The 21,970-nt window shown below is 41.0% G+C and overlaps 1 protein-coding gene across 1 annotated transcript in view; it reads right to left on the bottom strand.

Moving 5' to 3' along the window:
- Positions 1-21,970, bottom strand: part of PGBD5 (piggyBac transposable element derived 5) — a 62,595-nt gene that overhangs the window by 3,276 nt on the left and 37,349 nt on the right. Inside the window, exons 4-6 of the mRNA XM_088161485.1 lie at positions 13,459-13,639; positions 6,620-6,817; positions 709-814 (exon numbers count right to left, since the gene is read on the bottom strand). Coding sequence (XP_088017611.1) covers positions 709-814; positions 6,620-6,817; positions 13,459-13,639 — 485 coding nt within the window. The remainder of the gene's footprint in view (positions 1-708; positions 815-6,619; positions 6,818-13,458; positions 13,640-21,970) is intronic.

The following is a 21,970-nucleotide window of genomic DNA, read 5'->3' as shown; positions in this document are numbered from 1 at the left end:
CCTCTTTCATATATTCTACTGAATTCTTGCTGCCTTGCCCAGAACTGGCTTGAAAAATCTGTGCTGCTTTTTCTCTCTTCTCAATTTCTAGTTCCTGAAGTCTTCTGTGCCTCATTGCTATTCACACAGCCAAGCTTCACTACTGCTATTATTACTCACTTCTGTTCCTCCCTGCTACATTAAGAGCTAACACTGAGGACACCAACTGGAATTCAGGAGCCAAAAGTTCTACATTCTGCTCTCTCATCATGTAGATCAGCTTTACATGCATAACTGAATGTCTTTTTTCTTCTGGCTCCAGGTGATGTAAATATCACCAGGACAGATCACCAACTAAACACCATCTATGGCTAGAGATGGAGAGCTGAGCTAGCCTGAGAGACTTGTGGAGCTGGTAGACCCCTGTTGAATTCTCTATCAGTCTGCTGGTTCATTCTCCCATCACTTCTTAAAAGTCATTTATAAGGTACAAAGGACCTGTGTCTCAAAATTTCTTTTTTTTTTTTTTAACTGATGGATAGGTAGATAGAGCCAAACCAATACCAGCTATGCAGTTCTCGCTTTATGCAGAGCCAGCATTTGATCTTTGATTTCAACAGAAAGCAGCACTGGGCCCTCAGATACAGCTCAACATGAATAACTCAAACCTTGCAGCAACAGAGAAGGTGTGAAAGAAATACACAAAAACATGCATATCTTCTTACTTACTTGCTGTATTTATCATCATATTTGCAGATGTAGCTAAGGTGAGCAGCAAAGGCTTCAACTGCCAGTGGGCATGGAATTTCTCCACTTTTTCTCTTAATTATAACTCCTGCATCAATTAGAAACATAACAGTTTTAAATTGACATCATAATTCTAGCAATTGAAAAATATGTTTTCTATATATACCTTATAAAATAAGTATTATTGACAGTTTCCTCCCTAAAGCTGGAAAATTATCTCTAACAGATGCTAATTTGATTTCTTTTCCCACAGTTAGTACATTGAACAAGTGGAAGGGGAAGAAGAGGGATCATTTTTCAGTTTGAAATGAAAAGATGTTAGATACAAACATCTTTGCCATATAGTCAAAAGAACCCACACATTCCTGTAGTCCCACAGTAGCCCCCTACAGACAGTATTAGTCTTTCCTTTTTTGGATCACATGAAATTGTGGTCAGCTCTAGAGCAGTGACTTGCTGTTATATGCTTTGAATTCTGGAAGTCTCAGATTAGTCCCTTGAAATTAAATCTTTTGCTTATCTCCACCCATAGGGGCCAAGGGCAACATTACCTTCTCTTCACTGGGTGCCAATTGACACAGAGAAGAAAATGCAGTAAGAAGGAGCCAACTGGCTGAACTCAGTGAAGACAGAAGTGAAGCTGGTGGGTGATTGCAGAGCAGCCTAGCATTCCTGTTGTGGGGAGCCAGAGCTCAGAAGTACCCGTAGGCTGCTCACTGAGAGCACACATTTCTCTGCCTGCAAGTGCTGCTTCCCATCCTGCCTGGTCAGCTGGCTTGGTAACTCAGCTCATCATTCTGCACACTGCAGATATCTGTAGAAAGGCAACAGGCGTCACCCTGCAGCCTTCTACCAACCACTCTTGCACAGACAGGTGCTAGAGCAGGTTACTCCAGAAACGGGCCCCAGTCCCTCATGTGGTCTATCTTTGACCTGGCCTTATCCAACACTACAGCAGTATTTTTAAGTCCAGTGCCCTCCTAAGAAACTCCTTTAGATCTTTTCTGATTTATTGCTCCTGTCTTTCTTCCCCCTTGCTGGGGAAAGCTCCCTGCAGGAAGGAAGGGTGGGTAAAACAAACTTAGAACACAGGAGTCTGTTCCCCAATTTTTGACCTTATGCCTGTACAGGTTTCAATTGCTGGCTCTCCTGGGTATGGAGCACCCCTTACTCCATGGCCACAGAACACTGCCTTCTCTCAGGTGCAACACTATTTTCTCCAGGTCTAGAGCAGCACAGGCTTGGTTGGATCCTTTTTCAGCATTGTTTCAGTACAGGTACAATCCTTGGATTTCTCATTTCTAAAGCTTTCTTGAAAGCTTTGCCATCCTTCTGCCAACTCTTTTACAATCAGCCCTTAAATGCTACTCACGTTTTGATTACAGACTTCACCATTTCATTCCTCCAGCTGGAAGTCTCATTCCATCCATTATCTCTGTCAAGCCCCCTGTGCTGTCCTAGCTGGCAGGCTATTTTGAAGCTAGTATTGTGACACATACTAAATGTCATGTTACATCTGAGCCACGCAGAAATTTATTTGGGGTGTTTAAAGCCTGATTTTTCAAGAGTCCAAAATTATATTACCTCTGAATTGTTCAATACACTCTCCTTTCTCCTCTGCCTCCTCAAGCTGGGTGTAAATGTAGCCCAAGGAGCAGGGGGAAAAACCAATCAAACAAAAATTTTTTTCGTAACATTCATGCAATTATTATAGTGTGGTTTTGATTCTTTTAATGAGTCCTACACATATCTTGCCAGCATGAGGTAAAAAGAACTGGTACACCACCAGTCTGCCACATTAGCGCTGCAAAATCACTTGCCATCTCATCAGGGTAGGTCAGAGAAGGGTAAGTGTGTTCCTGGTACAAGTGTTATACAAAAAAAAAAAAAAAGTCACCTTTTTTCTCCTCTTGCACTCTTTCTTCCCCTTCTCTTTGGAGGGTTTGTATTTCCTTTCCAGTTTGCTTCATAAGTATTCATAATCTTTTAAAGAATGCACTGCTGTGGCAGAACCATATACTCCCTATCACTTTCTATTATATTCCCCATAACATTCCCCTGTTTTGAGAATATAAATAGCTTTATAGGCATACTATTTTTAGCCTCTCCTCGGCTTGTTTTGTAGCCATAGCCCACCTTCCCAGGGAAGACAACTGCCAGAGCTGGGTCATTCCTAGCTGCAGGCACATGGTCCCAAGCCAGCTGACTCACTGGCACATCCGATGAGACATTTCCCCTCCTGGTCCTCCCCCAGCACTGCCGTGTTCCCATCCCTGGCAGCACTCCAGGGAACACACTGCCTGCACTGCAGCCACAGCCTGCCTTTGCTTCCATGCTGGAAAGGGTGCCAACTGCCAGCCTCCATCCTGTCACCATAGAGAGGCATCAGTTTTTGGGTTTGGGGTTCTTTTAACTCTTTTTTTTCTTTTTGATTTAAAATTTTAAGCTGTATGATTGTGAAGCAAAACTTGGGCAGTATTACCTCAAATGAAACAAGCCAAAAGGTTTACATATGTTTGTTTCCTCGAAACACTTGTCTTAAGCCTATCTAGAATTATGCTTTTTTAAAAACTGGAGTCCCACTAATACTAGCTCTTGCATCCATCTTGAAACCCTGAGATTTCAAAACAATATAAAAGAAGGGGCATTGCATGATCCAAGTGCCATATGGCTTTTTTATCAGGACTTTGATTCCTTACAGTTCTTTATCAGAATTGCCAACATTCAGCATTGTACAAAGTCTCATGATCAAGGTCTTCCCCTCTTCAGTCTTACCATACTTGGACACAACCTCCTGACTGTAGTCTCACAAAGGATATATGGAAGTGGTAAGTTGAAACCCTGAGCTTATCCATTCTGAAATATGCTTTTTAACGTTATACTTCTTCCCCATATTTTCCAATTCTGGGCCAATCTCACAGGCTGATTTTTTCAGGAAACTAGATTGTCACCAGTCACCTGTCACTCCAGCTTCTCCTGGAGTAAGAACCAAACAGAGACTCATACAACTGCTTCATAAAATTGTGATGGCTCTGCAACATCTCCCATCTTCTCACATCTCATTTATGAGATGCTAACATGCCATCTGCAGCTCTTTATTCCTTGCATCTGTGGCCCAAGCTTTGTTTTCTACACTTAGTTATTGACTGTTTAGCTTTTAAGTAGAGCTAGTTAGTGAAGAACACCTGTGGAAGTTCTTCTCCCAAAGAAGCTACTTAAAAAGATCTTAGGTTCAACAGTTTTTTTGCTGAAGATGTTATTCTGGTCATCCTACTATGCAGCGAGGTTGCTGCCTCCTCCATCTTGCTACATGTGAAAGGTAGAAAAGATTGCAATTATTTTTAGAACACAATAATGGAGATGCTGGGGAAGTGGGCAGCAGATCTAGAGTGAAAAACCAAAATGCAGCCTTGTCCCACACATGGGGAGATTTGGGCCAGCGCAAAGATGATCTGCTTTAGAATAAGGTAACTTTTTAATCTCTGGGGGTCACAATTTCTTTTTAATTCTCACTTCTTCTGTAATATAAGCACAAGGAAAAATAAAGCTTAAGAGCAATTAAAAATCTGGCTGGATTTTGTTCTAGGCAGAAACTAGCAGGGTTTGTTTGCAAGACCAAAGGAATTAGATTCATCCTCCAGTATCTGAGATGATGTATTATGACAAGCTGGTTTAAAACATTCATAATAAATAACCTGCTGCATCTAAGAATAGTATTCATAGATCTGCTCTGACAAGTGCACTGCCCTCCTGGTGCCTCTGGCTTGGGTGAGATTTACACTCCACGTACAGGCAAGACTTACCTTCTTGACTTTTCTTTACATTTCAATAAATAGTAGTTATTAGCTATGTCCACCTCTTTTCTCATCCTAAGTGTTCTGTTGACCACCTCTTGCCTTCTGTTTTTTAAGGTTTTCTCTTCATGGCCTCCTCCAGCCCATGCACATTTATACTCAGCCAAGTGCAAACATGCATTGTGCATCACCAGATAATCTCATTGGCATCAGTCTCTTTTCAACTACCCTGTGTGGGTTTTAATCCTGTTTAACTACCTTCTCTCCCCTGTAACACATGCTGAGCATGTCTGTGCTACAGGCCTGCTTCAAGGAGCACAGATTTCTCCTCTTCCTCCTCTATATTTACATGCCTTAGAGGAGACTGGTGGTCCAGCTTCTCTCAAGTTGGTTTAAACTGTCTTTGCTGCACTGACTTAAGTGATGCCAAATCAGAGGCAAGCAATCTGGTCTCCTGCCTTCCCACCGAGCTTCCATCTGTTCCCATGTCCCTGCTAGAGACTCTTTGCCCAGCATCACTTTTCCAAAAGCCAGCCTCTGTTTTCTGCTCTGATTCACAGTGAACTATGTCAACTGTCCCAGCCAGCATTTGGTAAGCAATGAGTTGGGAAAGCCTCGTCCATCACACACAAAGGTCGTAATCATAAACACCTCACACACACCACCTACAATCCCTTCTATGGGGCCAAAACAGACCCAAGGTCAATCACAAGCACAACAGCTCACACCTCCACGTGCTGCTTTTAAAGGATGTTGCCAGCACAGTCTGCTTTTGCTCCTCTTTTTCAACATCACACTGATGTTTACAAGCCAAGTATTTTCCTAATATTTGTGAATTATAACCAAATGCTCCATGCAAGTCTACAAAAAACAAGTAGTAGTTTGTAGCAATAACACTTGTCCAGTTAGTGCTGCTGAATAATCTAAATCCAGCAAAAAACACGAGGAAAACAGCACAAATCCTGATGGTGAAAGCCCCTCATGGGGAGATACATTTCTCCAGAGACTGACTTCAGCAGGGTCTCCAAGTGCCATACTTCCTTCAAATATATATTTTCAGTATTTGTGCTCAGATGTCAGTCCATTTGAATCACCAAGTCCTCCCTCTGCTGGGATGCCCAGCACAATTCCTCAGGATCAGCCATACTTTGCTAAGGCAATGAGCTTTCTGGCAAGCACTGATAAACACACTAAGTCAGCTTTCTCAGCTTACCATACAGTAATTCTAGGCCTTAGCTTTGCTTCTGTAATCTGTACACACATGTGAGAGTTGCTTGGGATTCAGAAAATGAATGTAGAAGATGCCTCTGAATTGGTGGCTTTATATTTAAATGTTTATGTTATACTCATTTGTCTCTGGCAATTATACATAAATATGAATCAGAAAAATTGTAAGAAACTGCAACAACATTCTCACTGAAAAACTAATTTCAAGAAGTTAGTTAGTCATTGCAGTTTACAGAAGTTTCCAAATGTTCTTAAAACCATCTTATATTTTCAAAAAGGAAAATATTTCAGTAGCAAGAAGCTCTCTGTAATTATTTGAACTATCCAAATTATCTGTTTTGGTTTCTTTTCATCGACTGCCAAAATCAGTTTCACATAGAGCAGGAAACCTTAATCATATCTACTTCTGGCAATAAAGATACTTGTTTGTGACTAAGTTTTTACTGGATAAGAAAAATTAATGGTAGGATCTGCTTGGAGTTCAAAGTACATCACGACGTTTATTAATTTTTCTGTAGCAGTAATCCTACAAGATGCTTTGCAAATGGGGCTAATATCATCTTATGCAGTAATCATCTTCCTTTCTCTGACCATCAGCAAAGATATAATCTTTATACTCGAAAGGATAGTGGCACCACCAGCCCAGAAAAGGATGCTGCATTAGCAGTAGGCTTTTTAACCTTTGTATGGGAAAGAAAGAATAGCTGTAGGAAGACAAAAAGGGAAGTAATCATTACAGCTGTTTATCTAGAATGTATGATCAGTTACAATCAAGCTCTTTGTTCAGGCTTATTATCAATCTCAGTGACTCACTTTGGCTTGTGACATAAAGCAGGTGCACTTCTGAGATGAGAAGCAGGAATATTGCTTACCTTGTTGAACTGGAGAATAGGCATTGGTCAGAAAACGAAAGTGCCCTTTATTATACCAGCAAATCAATGACATGTTTCCCTTCATTCTTATTCTGTACTGTCCTCTGGACTGTGGAGTTGCAGAATTGTTCAGCATGGATGGAGGTAGGCCTGTGCAGTCACTCTTCCTGGTGCTCAGCAACCCACAGCAGTAAATCTCTGCATGTGAACAAAAACATTCCCCATCAGCAAGCCATTGCATGGACCCAGAGAGCAAAACCAGCAGAACAAACCTGAAGGACCTGTGAAAGAACTTGCCCTACAACTTTCTAGTCTAACAGATATGCCAGCCCAGTGGTTTTCTTCTGTAATACCAAATATTTGTGTCCTACAGACAAGTGCAGAAAGCCTCATCTCTTGTTGAAACATAATGACGCCTCCTGCAGATTTCCAGTTCATGATGAGACAACAGGAAAAATAATTCAGGGTATTTTCCTAGCTGTAACACCTCCAATTTGTGTTTAACATTACAACATGTTTAAAATTGGTCTCAAAACTCCCCAGTGCTGATATGCACTATGGGACAAATTAGAATTTATGATCCAAGAGAAGCTTGGGTGTTTAACTAAAAGAACAAATTTTGGAGGGATCAGGAAGGTGGCGAAAGCTACAGCCTCTCAGACGTTAACAAGTAAATTCTCCTACATGACTCCTATGCTTTTAGTCACAATAACTTAATCTACTGCTTCACTGGGCTGCTACATTCTTGATTTCTAGCTCAATACTCCTTGCACCTGCATCATCTGCTTTGCTAAGGAAATGCTGCTTGAGCAGCTAAAAACCACTGAAACCACTGTTTGATTTAAAAAAATGCAAATGCCAGAAGGATGGAGAAGATGGAAATACAAGCTCAGTGAAAACAAGTTCTGATTTTAGGACACTAAAGCAAGCACTGATCTTGTCCTGCACAGACACCAGAGGCTCTTGTAGGAGACACAGTCTGTTGCTCACAGCTTCTTGGCCTTTTCATATGGGAAAGATGCAATGAATAAAATCTAACACCGCAAAATGCATCTCAATACAGCCAGGTGGGCACAAACAAGGTTTGAAAACAACATCAATAACAATGCTTGAATTTTTCATTAGGCTCTGAAATACGAACAGCCTGTTTCTGTTAGTCCAAGACAAGGAGATCTTCTCGATCAAATTTTTCCCTGACTCAAAATCTTGGATGGAAATTTCCATGTTCTCCCTCAGTTTTGTGTTAACCCATTTGAGTGGAAAAAAACAGTGGGCATGGAAGCAGATGACATCTGTGCACATCTTGTGGTGGTTTAAAGCTCATCTGTCAGCTAAGTCTGCTTTATCAAATTTTTCATCATGCTGAATTTTGCATTATATCCTTACAGTGAAAATGCAGAGTCAGAATTCAGTGCCTGGCTTCCCCTAAACATGTTACCTTTGTTCTTACGTTTCCATAAACATGTTACCTCTGTTCCTGGATTTCCATTTATGTGGCTTTTCTGTCTCTGTCTTTCTGGAAGCACCTAAGCTCTTGAGAGCAGGTGCAGCCTTTGTCCTTGGTTCATATAGTGATTAGCATGCTGAGCATTCACTCAACAGCTCACAGACTCTACAGGAATACTAATAAATTAACTGCATATACTCATACATTGGTCCAGTTGCTGTGGGCAAATCTACAAGGAGCTACAGTTCTTCCATCAGAAATTTAAGCCACTGATGAGAGAAGAAGGTCAACCAACACAGCAATGGGAAACCTGTACTCCACCAGTTATTTCTAATGAATGAATCAGTCCCTGGAAATCCATAAGTTCCTTCTACAAAAGAAAATGAGAAAAGCCTGATGACAACAGGCTTACAATCATTATAGAGGGAATTGCACCTCCAGTGGAAAAGTGATTTTTTATTTTTCTTTTTAAAAATTTCTTCTGTTGCTAAGATATAGCCAAACAGTGTAGGTCATTTACCTGCAGACTTAGTTATTAACCTAGCAAACATTTATAAAGCTTTCTTCTAGCCAATATTAAGATCTTCCTGCTTTGATAACAAGCAAACCTGAGAAGCATTTCCTTAGCTGCCCAGAGTTTATTATTCATTGAAATGTGATACTTTTTCCAGGAGGTTGCAATGGAATAAAACCAAGCTAATAACTACATTGTTGTGCTAGAGCTTCAAACAGCAACAGCCATCTCTGAGATCCCATACTAATTAGTTGTAGCCTTTCCTTTTATTGTAGCAATAAGCCTGCAGAAAACTTCCAGCAGATGTTCCATTCCTCATGCAGAATAATGGGAACCATTTTCTCTCTAAGGAACACATCCTGTAGCCTTCCTGCTGTACAACCTAGAAAAGTGCAGCATTTCTACAAATTTACTAGCATCTCTCATCATGGATGAAACCCTTAATCTACTGTAGAGGTTTTTAAAACCACCCAGTTACTATAGCAATAGAAGCAATAAAAATTACACCCATCTGGCTCAATGAAGTTTTTGTGTGTAATTAAACCAGAATCACAACAGGTGTTTGCTGCACACACAGGAGTCACTGGAAATAGGTTTTTCTCTGGTCTTCTTAAACTGTAGGTGCAATATAAATGAATACCCCTAAGATAGTTTAGCAAAGAAGAATAAATGTGGTGTAGTCACCCAAAACTCATTCCCAGAGTCTCCAGCCTCCAGAGAGTTTGTGCTGAAGCCTGTTTCACCACACCTTCACTAGATCACAAAGGCCATCAGGCTCAAGCTAATTCAGGTGAAAATACACATTCTGCAATCATTTATTCTGCATGAAACACTGGGTCAAGTCAGAGCTAGGAAACCAGGGCAGGGATGCTATGAGGGGCAGAAGTGAGCTTGCTTTAGTCCATGTGCTGGAGTTGTAGGATCCTGCAAACCTTGTGGGAATGCCATAGTCAACCAGGCTGGCAGCTCTTGCAGCTTTGAAAAACAGAGCTAGCTGCTCCTGCTGGTTCAGAACACGTAGAAGGGACTTGCAGGGATCAGTGTTTAAGGGAAGCATGCAACACAGTGCTTTAGGAGGTTTTGACCCCTCTAAAGGACAATACTAATGCTTAGAGAGGGAAAAAGGGATGTGACTACGAATGAATGTCACAGCAAATAGCAGTGACAGCTGTCTGCTCACAGAAGAGAGAATCTGGGGCATTTCAGTGCAGGTTTCCAGTTCTATTCAGAGGCCAGTGAAAGAAATTCTTTGTATGTCCCCTGAAAAATAAAAGAGGTCTATTCAGGGTTTTGATTTTGAAAAAGATCAAAGTGTTCTATCTTATTTTCTGAAGTTTTCTCAGTTCTTGGTACCTTCACATGGGTCTTAGAATGATGTTCACTGACATGCCTTTATATTACAAGGCACACGATTGTCTACTGTGGTACAGGGAAGGTGCTGCACCACAGGCTCTCAATAGAGAGCATTACTGTCTTTAATGCATGTGTGGGCTAGGGTGAGGAAAATGAATAATAGTTAAGATTTGACAAAATTTTTATAGGATCACAGGATTCTATGGATTAAAGAATAGTTCAGGCTGAAAAACAACTCAGGTCTCTAGTCCCACCCCCTGACAGAGATGGGTGAGCTCTGAAGCCAGACAGTGCCATTCAGGGCTTTACCTTGTCTGGGCTTGTAAACTTCCAAGGACAGAGACTTCACAACCTGTCTGGGCATCCTGCTTCACTGCCCTCAGGAAAAAATCCTGCATCTAGTCTGAACATCTTTTGTTTCAGCCTAAATCTGTTGTTTTTTGTCCTTCCACAATGCACCACTGTAAAGAGCCAGCTCCATTCCCATGATAGGGTAGCATACGGCTGCTGTTGCATCCCCACAAAGCCTTTTCTCAACCTGAATAAGAACAGTTCCCTCCCCATAGCAGAGTATATTTGTATACAGAGTATTCTTGTACTGGGGGCATGTTGTCTAAAACTGTAGGAGGCAATAATCACCTCCCTTGATCTGCAGGCTACAGTCCTGTTAACACAGCCCAGGACAGTGTTGACCAGCTTGGTACCAGGGCATGCTGCTGACTCAGATTCAGCATCTTGTTACCAAGACCCCAAGTCCTTTCCATCAGCAATTTTGAAAGGAACTACTAGAGTTTGAGTGGGTGACTTTCCAGATTTTCCAGAATTGCCTTTAGTTGCCTTAAAACTTTCATGTTCCCAGAGAGTTTATGGCTTAAACTTATTTAAATATTTCCCTATTTCTCTGTTGATAGTCATGAAACCCCCAAACAAAATAAAGCAGCTAAGATCAATACCAATTTCTTTTTGGTTTTGGCTCTCAGTGGAATCTTTCTACTACTGGTCCTGCTCTAGCCCAGAAATTGAATCTTCTTGAACAAAAAAAGTAAATTTATCAGTTTAAGAATGGGTCTTGAACTGTCATGAGCACTTCAGCACAGATGCTTTTCAACAGGCTCTCGTGACACTTTCTGGTCATGGTGTCACTCTGCTCAGGTTTAGCTGAAGTCACACACCAAAAAAACCCCAACATTGACTTCATTGCTGAAGGAGACTCTGTGGCAGATCAGGAGAGATCTCTCTGTCCAGTCCAGGATTCTTTGCTTGCCTCTCCCCAAATGTACTGCTAATGCAGCAGGATCCCAGCAGGTGCTGGCAGTACACAATCTGCTTTGCAGCACAGTCAATAAACACCATCTCCTCCAAGGCTCTTACTGACTTCACCACAGCTTGACATCTCAAGCATCTCACCTCTCCCAGTGTCTCACAGTCCTTCCAGCTCAACATTCCCTTGCAAAACCTCTGAGCTAGCCCCCAGCAGCTCATGGCAAATGCAGACAATCCCACTGCCTTATTAAACAGAAACACTTTTCTCCCCATGATCTTATTTATGTAGGAGGGCCATCTATATTGCAAAGTCAATAAACCTGCTCTCTTAGTGTCCACCCCCCACCCACCTCATAGCTTCACCCCTAGGAAGGTGATAGTGTGTACCAGATCTGAAATTTAATTTTGGAGCCAGCTGTCAGAGATTATAAAGTCTCATGAAGCTATATAACAAGTCATGAACCAAAATGAAATCTCACTATTGCATTAGCATATTTGATCAGATAGTAAGTCAAAATTACATGTTTTAAAAAGACATTACTGAATTTGTTACCTGATAGAAACCATTAATTTGAATTATCTGTGCAGTGTAAAGCCTATGAATATATCAACTCTGTGAACAATTTGAATTATCTGCAAGTAATAAACACTCAGCTGGTTTAGTAGCCATGTATCTTTTTCACCAGGGTTACTGGTTAAAATGGATCATGCCAGATCATCTTTATCTTTCTCTAGCTGAGCATAAAGGATGAACTCAGTCAAGCTGTTAGTCTTTACACCTTTAAACCTTAACATTTCATCTCAGGTACAAAGAGTATGTGTGTTATCCTCTGTGTTTTTCTAAACTCACGTTTTGCATCCATTGGTTTGGTAGTCTTAAATATGTAATGACTATAATTAGCTGTGAAAAGCCTTCTAACAAAGATAGGTCTCTGCTCAGAGGAAAAACTCCAGTGCACTATAAATATGCTCTACTCCTTTCCCATTTGGCTGTTTGCAGCATTTGGGAAACCATGGCTCTTTTATGAGGTATGCAGATATTCCACTGTAGCCAGTGAGCTTCCAGCTTGCCTAAATTAATGTAGGAACAAAGTCCTGCATGGAGCTCAACAGATGCATCCCTCAGTGCTAGCACAGTTCTGTAGTGCTAGACTACAGCACTGGGGTAGCTCACTGATGTTCTCATTTCAAATGAGAATTAACATATTGTCTCAATTCCCAGACTTTCCCCCTGCTTTGGGCCTGTTTCATTAATATAATGGCTTGCATGGGTTAATTTTCTGCAATGCCAAAAAAACCCAACTTGGACAGCAATGGCGTGTCAGCAAAGGGCCTTGTAGCTGAGATGCATGATGGCAGCCTCCAGCCTCATTGCTGGGAAGGAGGCACCCATTTGGCACACCATCTATTCTATGCACCACAACACTAAAAAGCTGTGCTGACTGAACAAGACCAGAGTGACATGAAATGACTTAAAGCTGACTGGCAAGAGTGCAGGATCCTGTAATTGCAGGGGAGTCACAAGTCCTCAGCATCGCTGAAAGCAAAGCAACACGTGGCTTTTCCATGCTCAAAGTGAGGGGGCAGTTGACAGAAAGGATGACCTAGGATTGCTCTTTGCAGTAGCAAGAGACTTGCTTGGGAGAGCTGTATCAATGGACATTCTGCTGATTCATGTGGTTTTGCTAATGGAGAGTTCTATTACACTTTCAAAACTAAAATCTGTCCTATCAAGCTATGTTGATACTAACAAAAATCCCCCAAAACACAAAAAGCAAACTTTTCTAGAGCTTTTGCAAAGGCATAAAATGTCCTCTAGAGAAAACACATCTTTAACAGATTTTAAACCAAAGAAGACATCTAAGGCACATCTCTAAGGATTCATCCCATCCTTCATCTTTCAAAACAGGAATAGAAAAATCACAGGCAGATAGGAAATTCCTTGAAAAGTGCCCCAGGTCACATAGGAGATTTGACCTCACATTTCTAAGTCAAAGAACAAAAGCAAGCACTTTAAATAACCTTATTAAAATTGTTTTTGCATCTTCATTTTGAAGATTTAAAGAGGAAGATTTAAAGAGCAATTAGAAAGTCTTCTGCATAGTTCCTTCTCACAAATGAGAAGTTTTCTTAGACATGAACAACTTATCTATACAAGGAATTGAAATATCAGTAAAGACTTTTGGATTTTTTTTTTAATTCAATGGCATGAAGCCCCTAGGTCTGTCACCATTAAAACCCAATGAGTCATTCAATACACACCTTGCTTCTCAAATTCTTCAAAGAGATTCAAGCTGGTAATGCTCGGGCCTGTGAAGATGATGTAGTTCTTCCCAGAGGCGTTTTGACAAAGGCTTTTGGCCACCATACTGTGAAGCTGTGGTTTGTTCTTCAAAGCATCCAACCCGTCAGCACCACTCCCTTCTTTGAGATGGACATAAATCTTAAATGAGAAATGGTAAGAAAAATCAGGAGGTTATAAGGAATCCAGAGGGAGCAGATGCAATTCCCAACACACTGGCACAGCTCAACTTTAGACAAGCTGAGAAGGCAGCAAACACTTGTTATAAAGGCTAATTAAAGTCCCTCCCAACTGCCTGTTGCTTTTAAACCAATTCAGGTTAGATGGCACAGCGACTGATAAATACAGCATCCTTCACCTCACTTCTGAGGTTCCTGTCACTGTTGTGCAATTTGAAGATTTTTTGCTTGGCAGGGAAGGACTCCAGTCATAACTGGGATTACATATTATACTGGAATCTGCATAGGCTTCATTGCTGCCAGCAAAAGGAGAACACGGGAACTTTAGTTTTAAGAAAAGCCAGTGTAAGATGATGAGAAAGAAATGGCCCATTACCTTCATTGCATTAATATTCAGATTTATTTCCTGCTTGCAGTAACCATCAGGCTGTGACACAAGTGTGTATGCACCTCCACAAATGAGCAAAATGCACACCCAACCAGCCAGAACACCCTCATCAAACTCTCCAGGCACATTGCTAACATTCAGAGGGAGAAAATGTGTAACCCTTCGTTTGTACGCAAGCCTTCTATTTTATTTCATTGACAGTATTTTAGAAGCACAACTTTCACCCCAGTTCAACACTTATATGCCAACTAGGCATCCAACCTTAATCTTTTTCTAAGAGCTAGCTGAAATAACCTGCTAGAAAGAGAAATACAAAGAAGCAAACACTGTACTCTGTTACTCAGACACTACTGTAATACCATGGAACTTGCAAAGATTTAAATACACAAACAAATGCAAATTTTCAAAAAAATTTGCTCAAGCTTGAGAACGTGACTTTGGTTCTGAAATACTCAAATCTTTTATGAATTACAGAAAATTTTACCTGACAAAGAAAAAGCTGAATTTTGTTCAGTATTCAGGGGCAGGGAAAAATAAATTTGCCTTGGTTTTTGGAGTGATATATCCACAACAGCTTCGTTAAATTTGTTTGAGAATTCAACCATGCAAAACATGCAGCATTACTTTTCTGTATAGCTTATTTCTCTTACCAACAGACACTGTTACAAATGAAAATTCATAGCAATCCTCAGAACAAAAATGCTCATGTTTGCACTAGTGCTCCCAGTAATTTGAAACTCAATGATGTTAGAGAAGAACAAAATTCAATTAAACACTATTTTCTTATTTTAGATGGTGCATATCCCAGCACTGGTACTCTGTGTCACATTCCCTAGCAATTCATGCATCATGGAATAGACCTCAACAGGATGTGTTGCACATGACATTTCTGGGAAATTAGACATCATTTGTATTTTGGAGGAACTGACCTGCTGAAAACAAAGTTGGTGCAAGGACAAATGCACACTAATTTCAAAAAGTAGAGTGTATATGAAAAGGAAGTCCTAAATACATGATTTATCTTAAAAAAAAATAATTAAAACCTCTTTTATTGATAGAAACTGCTTCCAGATGAAGACAAAGGCAGCAATGTTTGCAGACTCCCTGATTCTGTTCCACTCGTTTTCGGAAGCTGTCAAATTTGTGCTTTCTCCAGTTCTAAGACTGAGGACTAGCTAATTATGATAAGTCATTTAGGTTATTAATCAGGGCTCCAGAGAGCCAGTGGAATGCATTCAAAGAACAGATTGTTCCAAATTTACAGCAAAGGTATTTCAAGACTATTGGCAATAAAATTAATATTAGATTACTAATATGTCAGCACAGAGACCACACATTAAACCCTCAAAACCTACAGACAGGGCAGTGGAGGCAGAAGATACAGATTAGTTTTGATCTTAGATTAGCAGATGAGAGGAAAACAAAGCAGGAATCTCTCAGTCTATAAAAGTGTCTTACACCTTACCTCCCCATATCCAGTAAATCTTAGAGTCTCTCCTGCTCCATGCCTGCTCTGTGCTCCCTGTAGAGTGCTGCCTCTCCAAGGGACAGTCCTCTGGAGTGCCAGCTGGTCCCTCACTGGGTTGGTTTGTGTCTGCAAGCAGCTCCTTTAAAGAGCATGCCCACCATGCAACTGGCCACTGAGGTACCACTATTTTTATATGAAGCTGCTACACACTTCACAGGTTTTGGCAGCAGAATTCCCTGTGCATCTGGCTGTGAATCTCAACCCCCTTGCTCTGTTCACCTCCCCAATGCCCTTTACTCAAATGTCCATACCCACTGCTGAACCTCTCCTCCTTCTCCTCCAATGCTAAATATTTTTTCTCCTTGAGCACTTCCTTACCTATCCAACAACAGCCTTTTTTCTTGGCACAGTATTTCTTGGTTTGGAGAAGCATCACTCAAAGCTTTATCACGCCCAGCTTTATTGGGATGATGGGTGACAGCAGCACAGTGTTGGAAGGCATAAAGGCTGCTGTGAAATGGTGTCTGTGTACAGATAACTGGCAAAGGCATAGCTTCAAATATCTTTGCAAATGCCTAGGATCCCATATGGCCTTTGTTTTCCCTCATCCAGTTTATTTCATTCTATCTCAACCTATTAAGATCCTACCAACTGAAGCCCACAGCATTCTCTGCCTTTCTGTAATGCATTATAAGTGTTATTTAAGAGCCAGGAATCTGCAGAAAAAGCACCAATTGGCTGTTAGACCTTCACAAGCACAGTCAAAAACTGCTCCCCCAAAATATTTGTTAAACTATTCACTAGATCTTCTGGTTTGTCCTGGGACGTTGGAATTTTGTGTTCTTTCCATGTGCACCACCAGCAAAATATCATCAGAAGTACAGGCTCAAAAACTATTGCTGGATAGCAGGTGGGAGCTGCTGGCAGCAAACATGCTTTGCTTCTGTGCAGAACAGCCCAAGCAGTGCTTCTTGAATATCTGCACAGTTCTCTTTCATTGTCTATCTTTTCTAATGGCTACTGATACATTTGATCTACAGCACCAATTGGGATAATCTGCATAAGATGTGACATCATCTGTCTTAGGAGACGATTATGGGCTGAAGATATTTAAGATGCAATGCTTTTTCTATTCATTCCTCAATTGTTTGTTGAATATTTCTCAAATATCTGTTGTTTATCCGAACAACAACACACTCAATTGTGCCTTCTCTCTATGATTGCCCTGCTGCACCAGATACTTTCAATCCAGTATATTTTCATTACATTCTTGTGGAAAGTTCATAAGGCCTCACAGAAACAGTAAAAAATGGAACGCTTAGGAATATAAACTATATCTTGACTGCACATTTAAGAGAATATGCCCTAGAAACTGAAATATTGGTGATTCTGCTCATATTTAAAGCTCAGATGGCATATTGAAAGCACTTGTGAATAGCACATCCCAAATACTCCACCTTCATACATAATTGAAGCACCCCAGAGTACAATTCTCAAATGAAATAGATGACATTTGGAAGCAAAAAAGGGCAGAGGTAGTACTAAACAGAAGGAAAATTTTGAAAGATATATTGTACAAAAATACTTCACAAAGGGCAGATCCTAAACAACCACAAAACAGAAGCCATCCTTTTAGATGACCCAGTTATAAAAGCAAGATAGCAAAGTAAAGTCGTCATGACTTTTTGATCCTCAATAGCTATTGAAAAAATAACTTTATTTTTTTTCTACAGGCTTCACAGCCAACCCCCAACTGCACTTTCTTAGCACTACTTTCTAGATCCCACCTCAGTCAGTCTTCCCCCCTCATGTTAAACCTCACCCTTCATTGTTGCCATTACCAAACTGCTGGGAGATTCTCCTCTCCAGTTTCATCCTAACCCTGCTGCAGTTCATACTCTCTCCTTCTTTAATGATCTCTTCCCAGACAGCTCTTGTCTAGCAGATATTGGCACCAGTGCTGGTGCTATTACTGAGACCAGATCTTTTAATTTATTCCAGCCTCTCTTCATTCTCTTCCTGCTACTCTAAAGGCTATTTTCTAAAGGGTATGCAAGAAAACACAATTTTCCCAACCTGTTCCCAGCTAGTTCCTGGTGTTCCTTACAAAGCTCTTTACTTGGTCCCCTTCTTTTCTCCCTCTGCATTCTATTTTGAATGATTTCAATCTGCAGTAACACACACAGATACAGCTAACATCTTTGTGCTGAGGACTGTTCTGCCTGCACATGTTCTTCAGTTTCTAAAAAGAACTTTGAGAGACTGGCAAAAAGATGCTGGTAGAGGTGACAATGCAAGTCAAATATGGCTTAGAGTTCTTTGCTTTTCTTTCCATGATTTCTTGTTATTTCTTTGTCACTGAGTGCACTGCAACATCTTACCTGCATGGCAGACCAACAACCCATGGATCAACAACCCATGGATCAACAAATGCAGATTTTGCTCTGTACCTTCTCCCAGGCAGCCACATCCCAGCTCAGGTGGATTCATTTGCTCTAACAGCTCCACATAAATAATTTCCATTCTTTCAAATACCTAAGAACTGCCTGGCTTTCCTCCCAATTACTGCAATCACCCTTCTTTTCTTTGGCCTTGCTGAAATGTATCTTGACATCCAGACAGTGCTTTACCTCAGATTATTTGCCTAACCCTTTGCTTTGACCAAGTCAGCCTTCTGCCAGTTCCCTCGTTGCAGCACCAAATGGAAATGGGGCTGGAAAATGGAGACAGGCTTTTATGGTCTGGGCTTTCTTATTGATCTCCTCCTATATCATGTCAGTATAGTGATTCCTGCTCACACTTCCCCTGTGAAGCCAAGCATCCAACAACCCATGTAAAACAAGCCCTCATTTGCCTCTTTCCATGCTGCCCTTCTCCTGCCTGGTTGGAAATCACCACCATTTCAACAGAGCTCTTTACTTTTGCTCTTCAAAACCTTTACTAGAAAGGATGTAATCCCCACGAGGCAAGTGCTAATCAATGCATTGGTCCTGTTTCTTCTTAATGCTGCTTTTCCAGCCTCTCTGTGTGTAATTGGCAGCCCAGCTCAGGTCCATGACTGAGGCTTCACTCTAGTGCCACACAATTGCACAACATTGGCTCAGTTTTTCTATGAAAATTACTGTTGAGCTGTGAGAAGGTGTGTAAGTAAGGAGGTGTAAGTGGGAAGGTATATAAGTGATGCAAGGCAAGAGCAGCATAAACTATCAGAAGTTCTGTAACTGTTGAAAGGATAACACTCAAGGAGAAAAATACATGAAAAGGGCATAAAATCTTAAAACCAAGTGATGACAAATCAGTGACATCAAGGACTCAGCTCATTTCCAAGGAGGAACCACAAGGCTGGTGACTGCCCAGCCCGTGCAGGCTCACCGGGAATATACTGGTAAGTATACTGGTGCCTAGCAATGTGTTAGTCCCAGACCTCTGCCATGTGCATTAGCCAAGAAACACTGCTGCACTCAGCCTGCTTCCAGAGTTCTCTGGGCTGTCAAAATGTGTCTGAACCAAAGAGATTTGCTGTAGGAAGTTTAAGCCTTCTTCTTGCACTTAGATCCTAAACTTTCTAGGGAAGGGATTTATTTTTTGATCTGCTTACTGCACCCAGCACAAAGGGATGGGATCCATGAAGGGCATTCCTATGGCAAACCTATTAAGTGCACAAAGCAGGAGGCTCTGGTGCTTTTAGTCTCTCTCCCCAGACAGAGTTGCACTGAGTAAGAACAGCTGCAGAAGGGACACAAATACACAGGTAGTTTTATTGTCATAAACTCCAGGCAGCTCAGCTGGGAACTAAAAAATAACTTTCATTCACAAGTGAAAACAGACACTAAGACTGTACGTAAACTGTGAGAGATCTTTGCATTAGATCACATTTAGGTTTGGTTTCCTATTCCATTTATTATTCCCTTCCATTTAGTAAGATTGTAAAGTCCATAAAAATGAATAGGACTGACCCCTCCCACATCTGCAAAAATACCTTTCCAATTAACACTGATGAGCAAGAGGATAATTGACTTTCAACTAAGATCTGGGATTCTCAGATGCTGACATTACAGAACCACATGCATTAAAAAGCCATAGCCAGGTAGGAGCCAGAGGAAGAAAGTAGATAGGATTTTCCAGTCACCAGAGACTGGCATATGAAGCTGATCAGATTTCCTGGGATCCCCTCACAGACAAAGCCTGACCTTGAGAACCTCCTCAAAGCAGCTGCTACATCTGTGTGTTCCAGATGCAACTGTTCCAGCAATAGAGGAATTATCAGGACACTGTTCAAAGAAATGCAAGGGCTCAGACTAATCTCTAAACAGAACTTAAATAGGCTGAAACACCAACATTTCTGAGCAGCTTATTAAACAAGTGCACAGATGGCTAACTCTCCTGCAACTCTGACCTTGAAAACAAAACTGACTCCAGGTTTATTTACCCCTCCCTTTCCCATTGACTGAATGCACTTATGTGGTGTGTCGTAAAATTATAAATTCTTTGGGGCACAATCTCAGTTTCTCTAAGTTCTGGAAATTCTTACTCTGTAAAATCAACTTGGTTATGAAGTATTTGAGCTGTCTGTAGCTACCCTGTCTGAAACGAACTACAGCAAATACTATAGAAGCAAGGTGTTTACATCGTTTGGGGTTTTTTGCTGCCACTGAGATCTGCCACTGATCTGTGGAGAGACCACAGACATCTCCCTTCACTGAGACTGCTGTTTTTTGGGTAGAGAGCCCTTTCCCACCCTCTCAGGCAGGGGCCACCCTGATCCAGGTTTCATTCTTTAAACATGGCTGTCATGTAAATCACTGTTTCTTCAGGACCGTGGAAAGATTCAAGATGCAGAGAGACAGTATTTTTCCTTACTCTGTTCTGACTCATCGCTTCATGGGAAGCGGTGGAAGGTGGAAACTCAAAGTCAGTTCCAGAAAAAGGACCTAAAGGACTTCATAAATCTGAGCAATATATTTCACAGGGATATTAGTGAAAATGAAATGCATTATTGCAAGAATTTTCTGCCAGGGAATAAAAGCAAGTGCAGAGCTCATATATTCAGGGGCAGAGAGGAAGTGTGGGAAGGGAAAAGTCTCCAGTATAGTCTCAGAAAATAAAATTCATCTCAATGAATAGGAAAGGATATACACATCCATAAAGTAATTTCTTCCTCACCATGATACCAGTTTTTTAAGCAAATAATTACGTTGATGAGCTAATTCCATTATTGCCTATCAGAGTGATTAATATTGCCTGACTGTCCCTTTGTAATGCTCTCTACCATCTACATACTGTCTTCCATCTTGTTAATTGATGGCTCTTTGGGTCAGGGACTGTCTGAGGGTTACATTTGGGCTATGGCTCTGTGCTTCAGGATGAGGCACTATGGGAATACCTTGTTCTGTCAGCTCTCCATGTGCTGAGGTTTGCCAGCATCCTCTGCTTCCTTCTCCTGCAAAATAATCAGAAAACCTTCTTGTGCAGGAGGAGCTATGCAAGGACTAGGCATTGCATTACTTAGTAACAGTTAGTCATAATCATCCTCACTCCTTTTGAGCCACACAAGAGGTGCAAAGAGAGAGCATAGTATGTCCACCAGGACAAAATAACTAGCCCTACCATGGTAAGGTATTTGGGAATTCTCTTCATCATTTTATGATGAGTGATATTGCTGTATCTAAAATGAGATATAGTCCTACTAATCATATTTATGAACAATTTTTATAATCAAGTGTTCCAGATTTTCAGAGAAAAAGAAAGAAATAAGAACTCACAAAAAAACTTGACACAGTTGGAATTTTGATTTAAATAGTATGATTTACTATTTAAATATACTCTAAGCAAATACTGTAAAAGAAAGACTTCTAAGCTACTTCAACAATTTAAACTGCAATCAAGACATTAAAATATTGTTTTTAAAAGTGTCTCCATGGTAAGCAGGGAAACAGAAGTGCTAAGTAGTATGTAGGGGAAATAGATTGGAAAGAAACAAGAAAAGCAAAGAGAAGATGGAGCAGAGAGGGACACCTGAAGTCTTGCAAGCTGTGTTTGTTGTCCCCCCTGAATTAGAGAAAGAAATGAGACGGCCCAAGCCCTCCACCACGGCAGCTGCTGCCACCTTAATGTCGGGTGTTAAGGGCAGATGAAAAGGCAACAGTATCAGGGCAGTTTTGCCATCTACTTTGCCAAAGTCAGCTCTCCTGGAGCCCTTCTGAACCCTTTGAGAGGTTTTGTTCGTGTTCCCAACTGCGGCAGACATAAATTTACATTGTTTGAATGATGTGTCCTTCCTGCATGTTCCCACTTGGCCAGCTGACCGTGAAGAGATGCTCAGCAGCAAAGCTATTCACTGCAACTGCTTGAGATTTCCTGAAGCAGAGATAGAATCTGAAATTGTGCATCCATCTTAAAACAATTAACTGTCAGGGTGCAGTCAAGTTATCTGGAGT

Source organism: Sturnus vulgaris, chromosome 3, assembly GCF_052056855.1.
Source record: "Sturnus vulgaris isolate bStuVul1 chromosome 3, bStuVul1.hap1, whole genome shotgun sequence".
NCBI classification, from domain to species: domain Eukaryota; kingdom Metazoa; phylum Chordata; class Aves; order Passeriformes; family Sturnidae; genus Sturnus; species Sturnus vulgaris.
The sequence above is the reverse complement of the archived record's forward strand: the minus strand, read 5'-3'. Positions and strand labels throughout refer to the sequence as shown.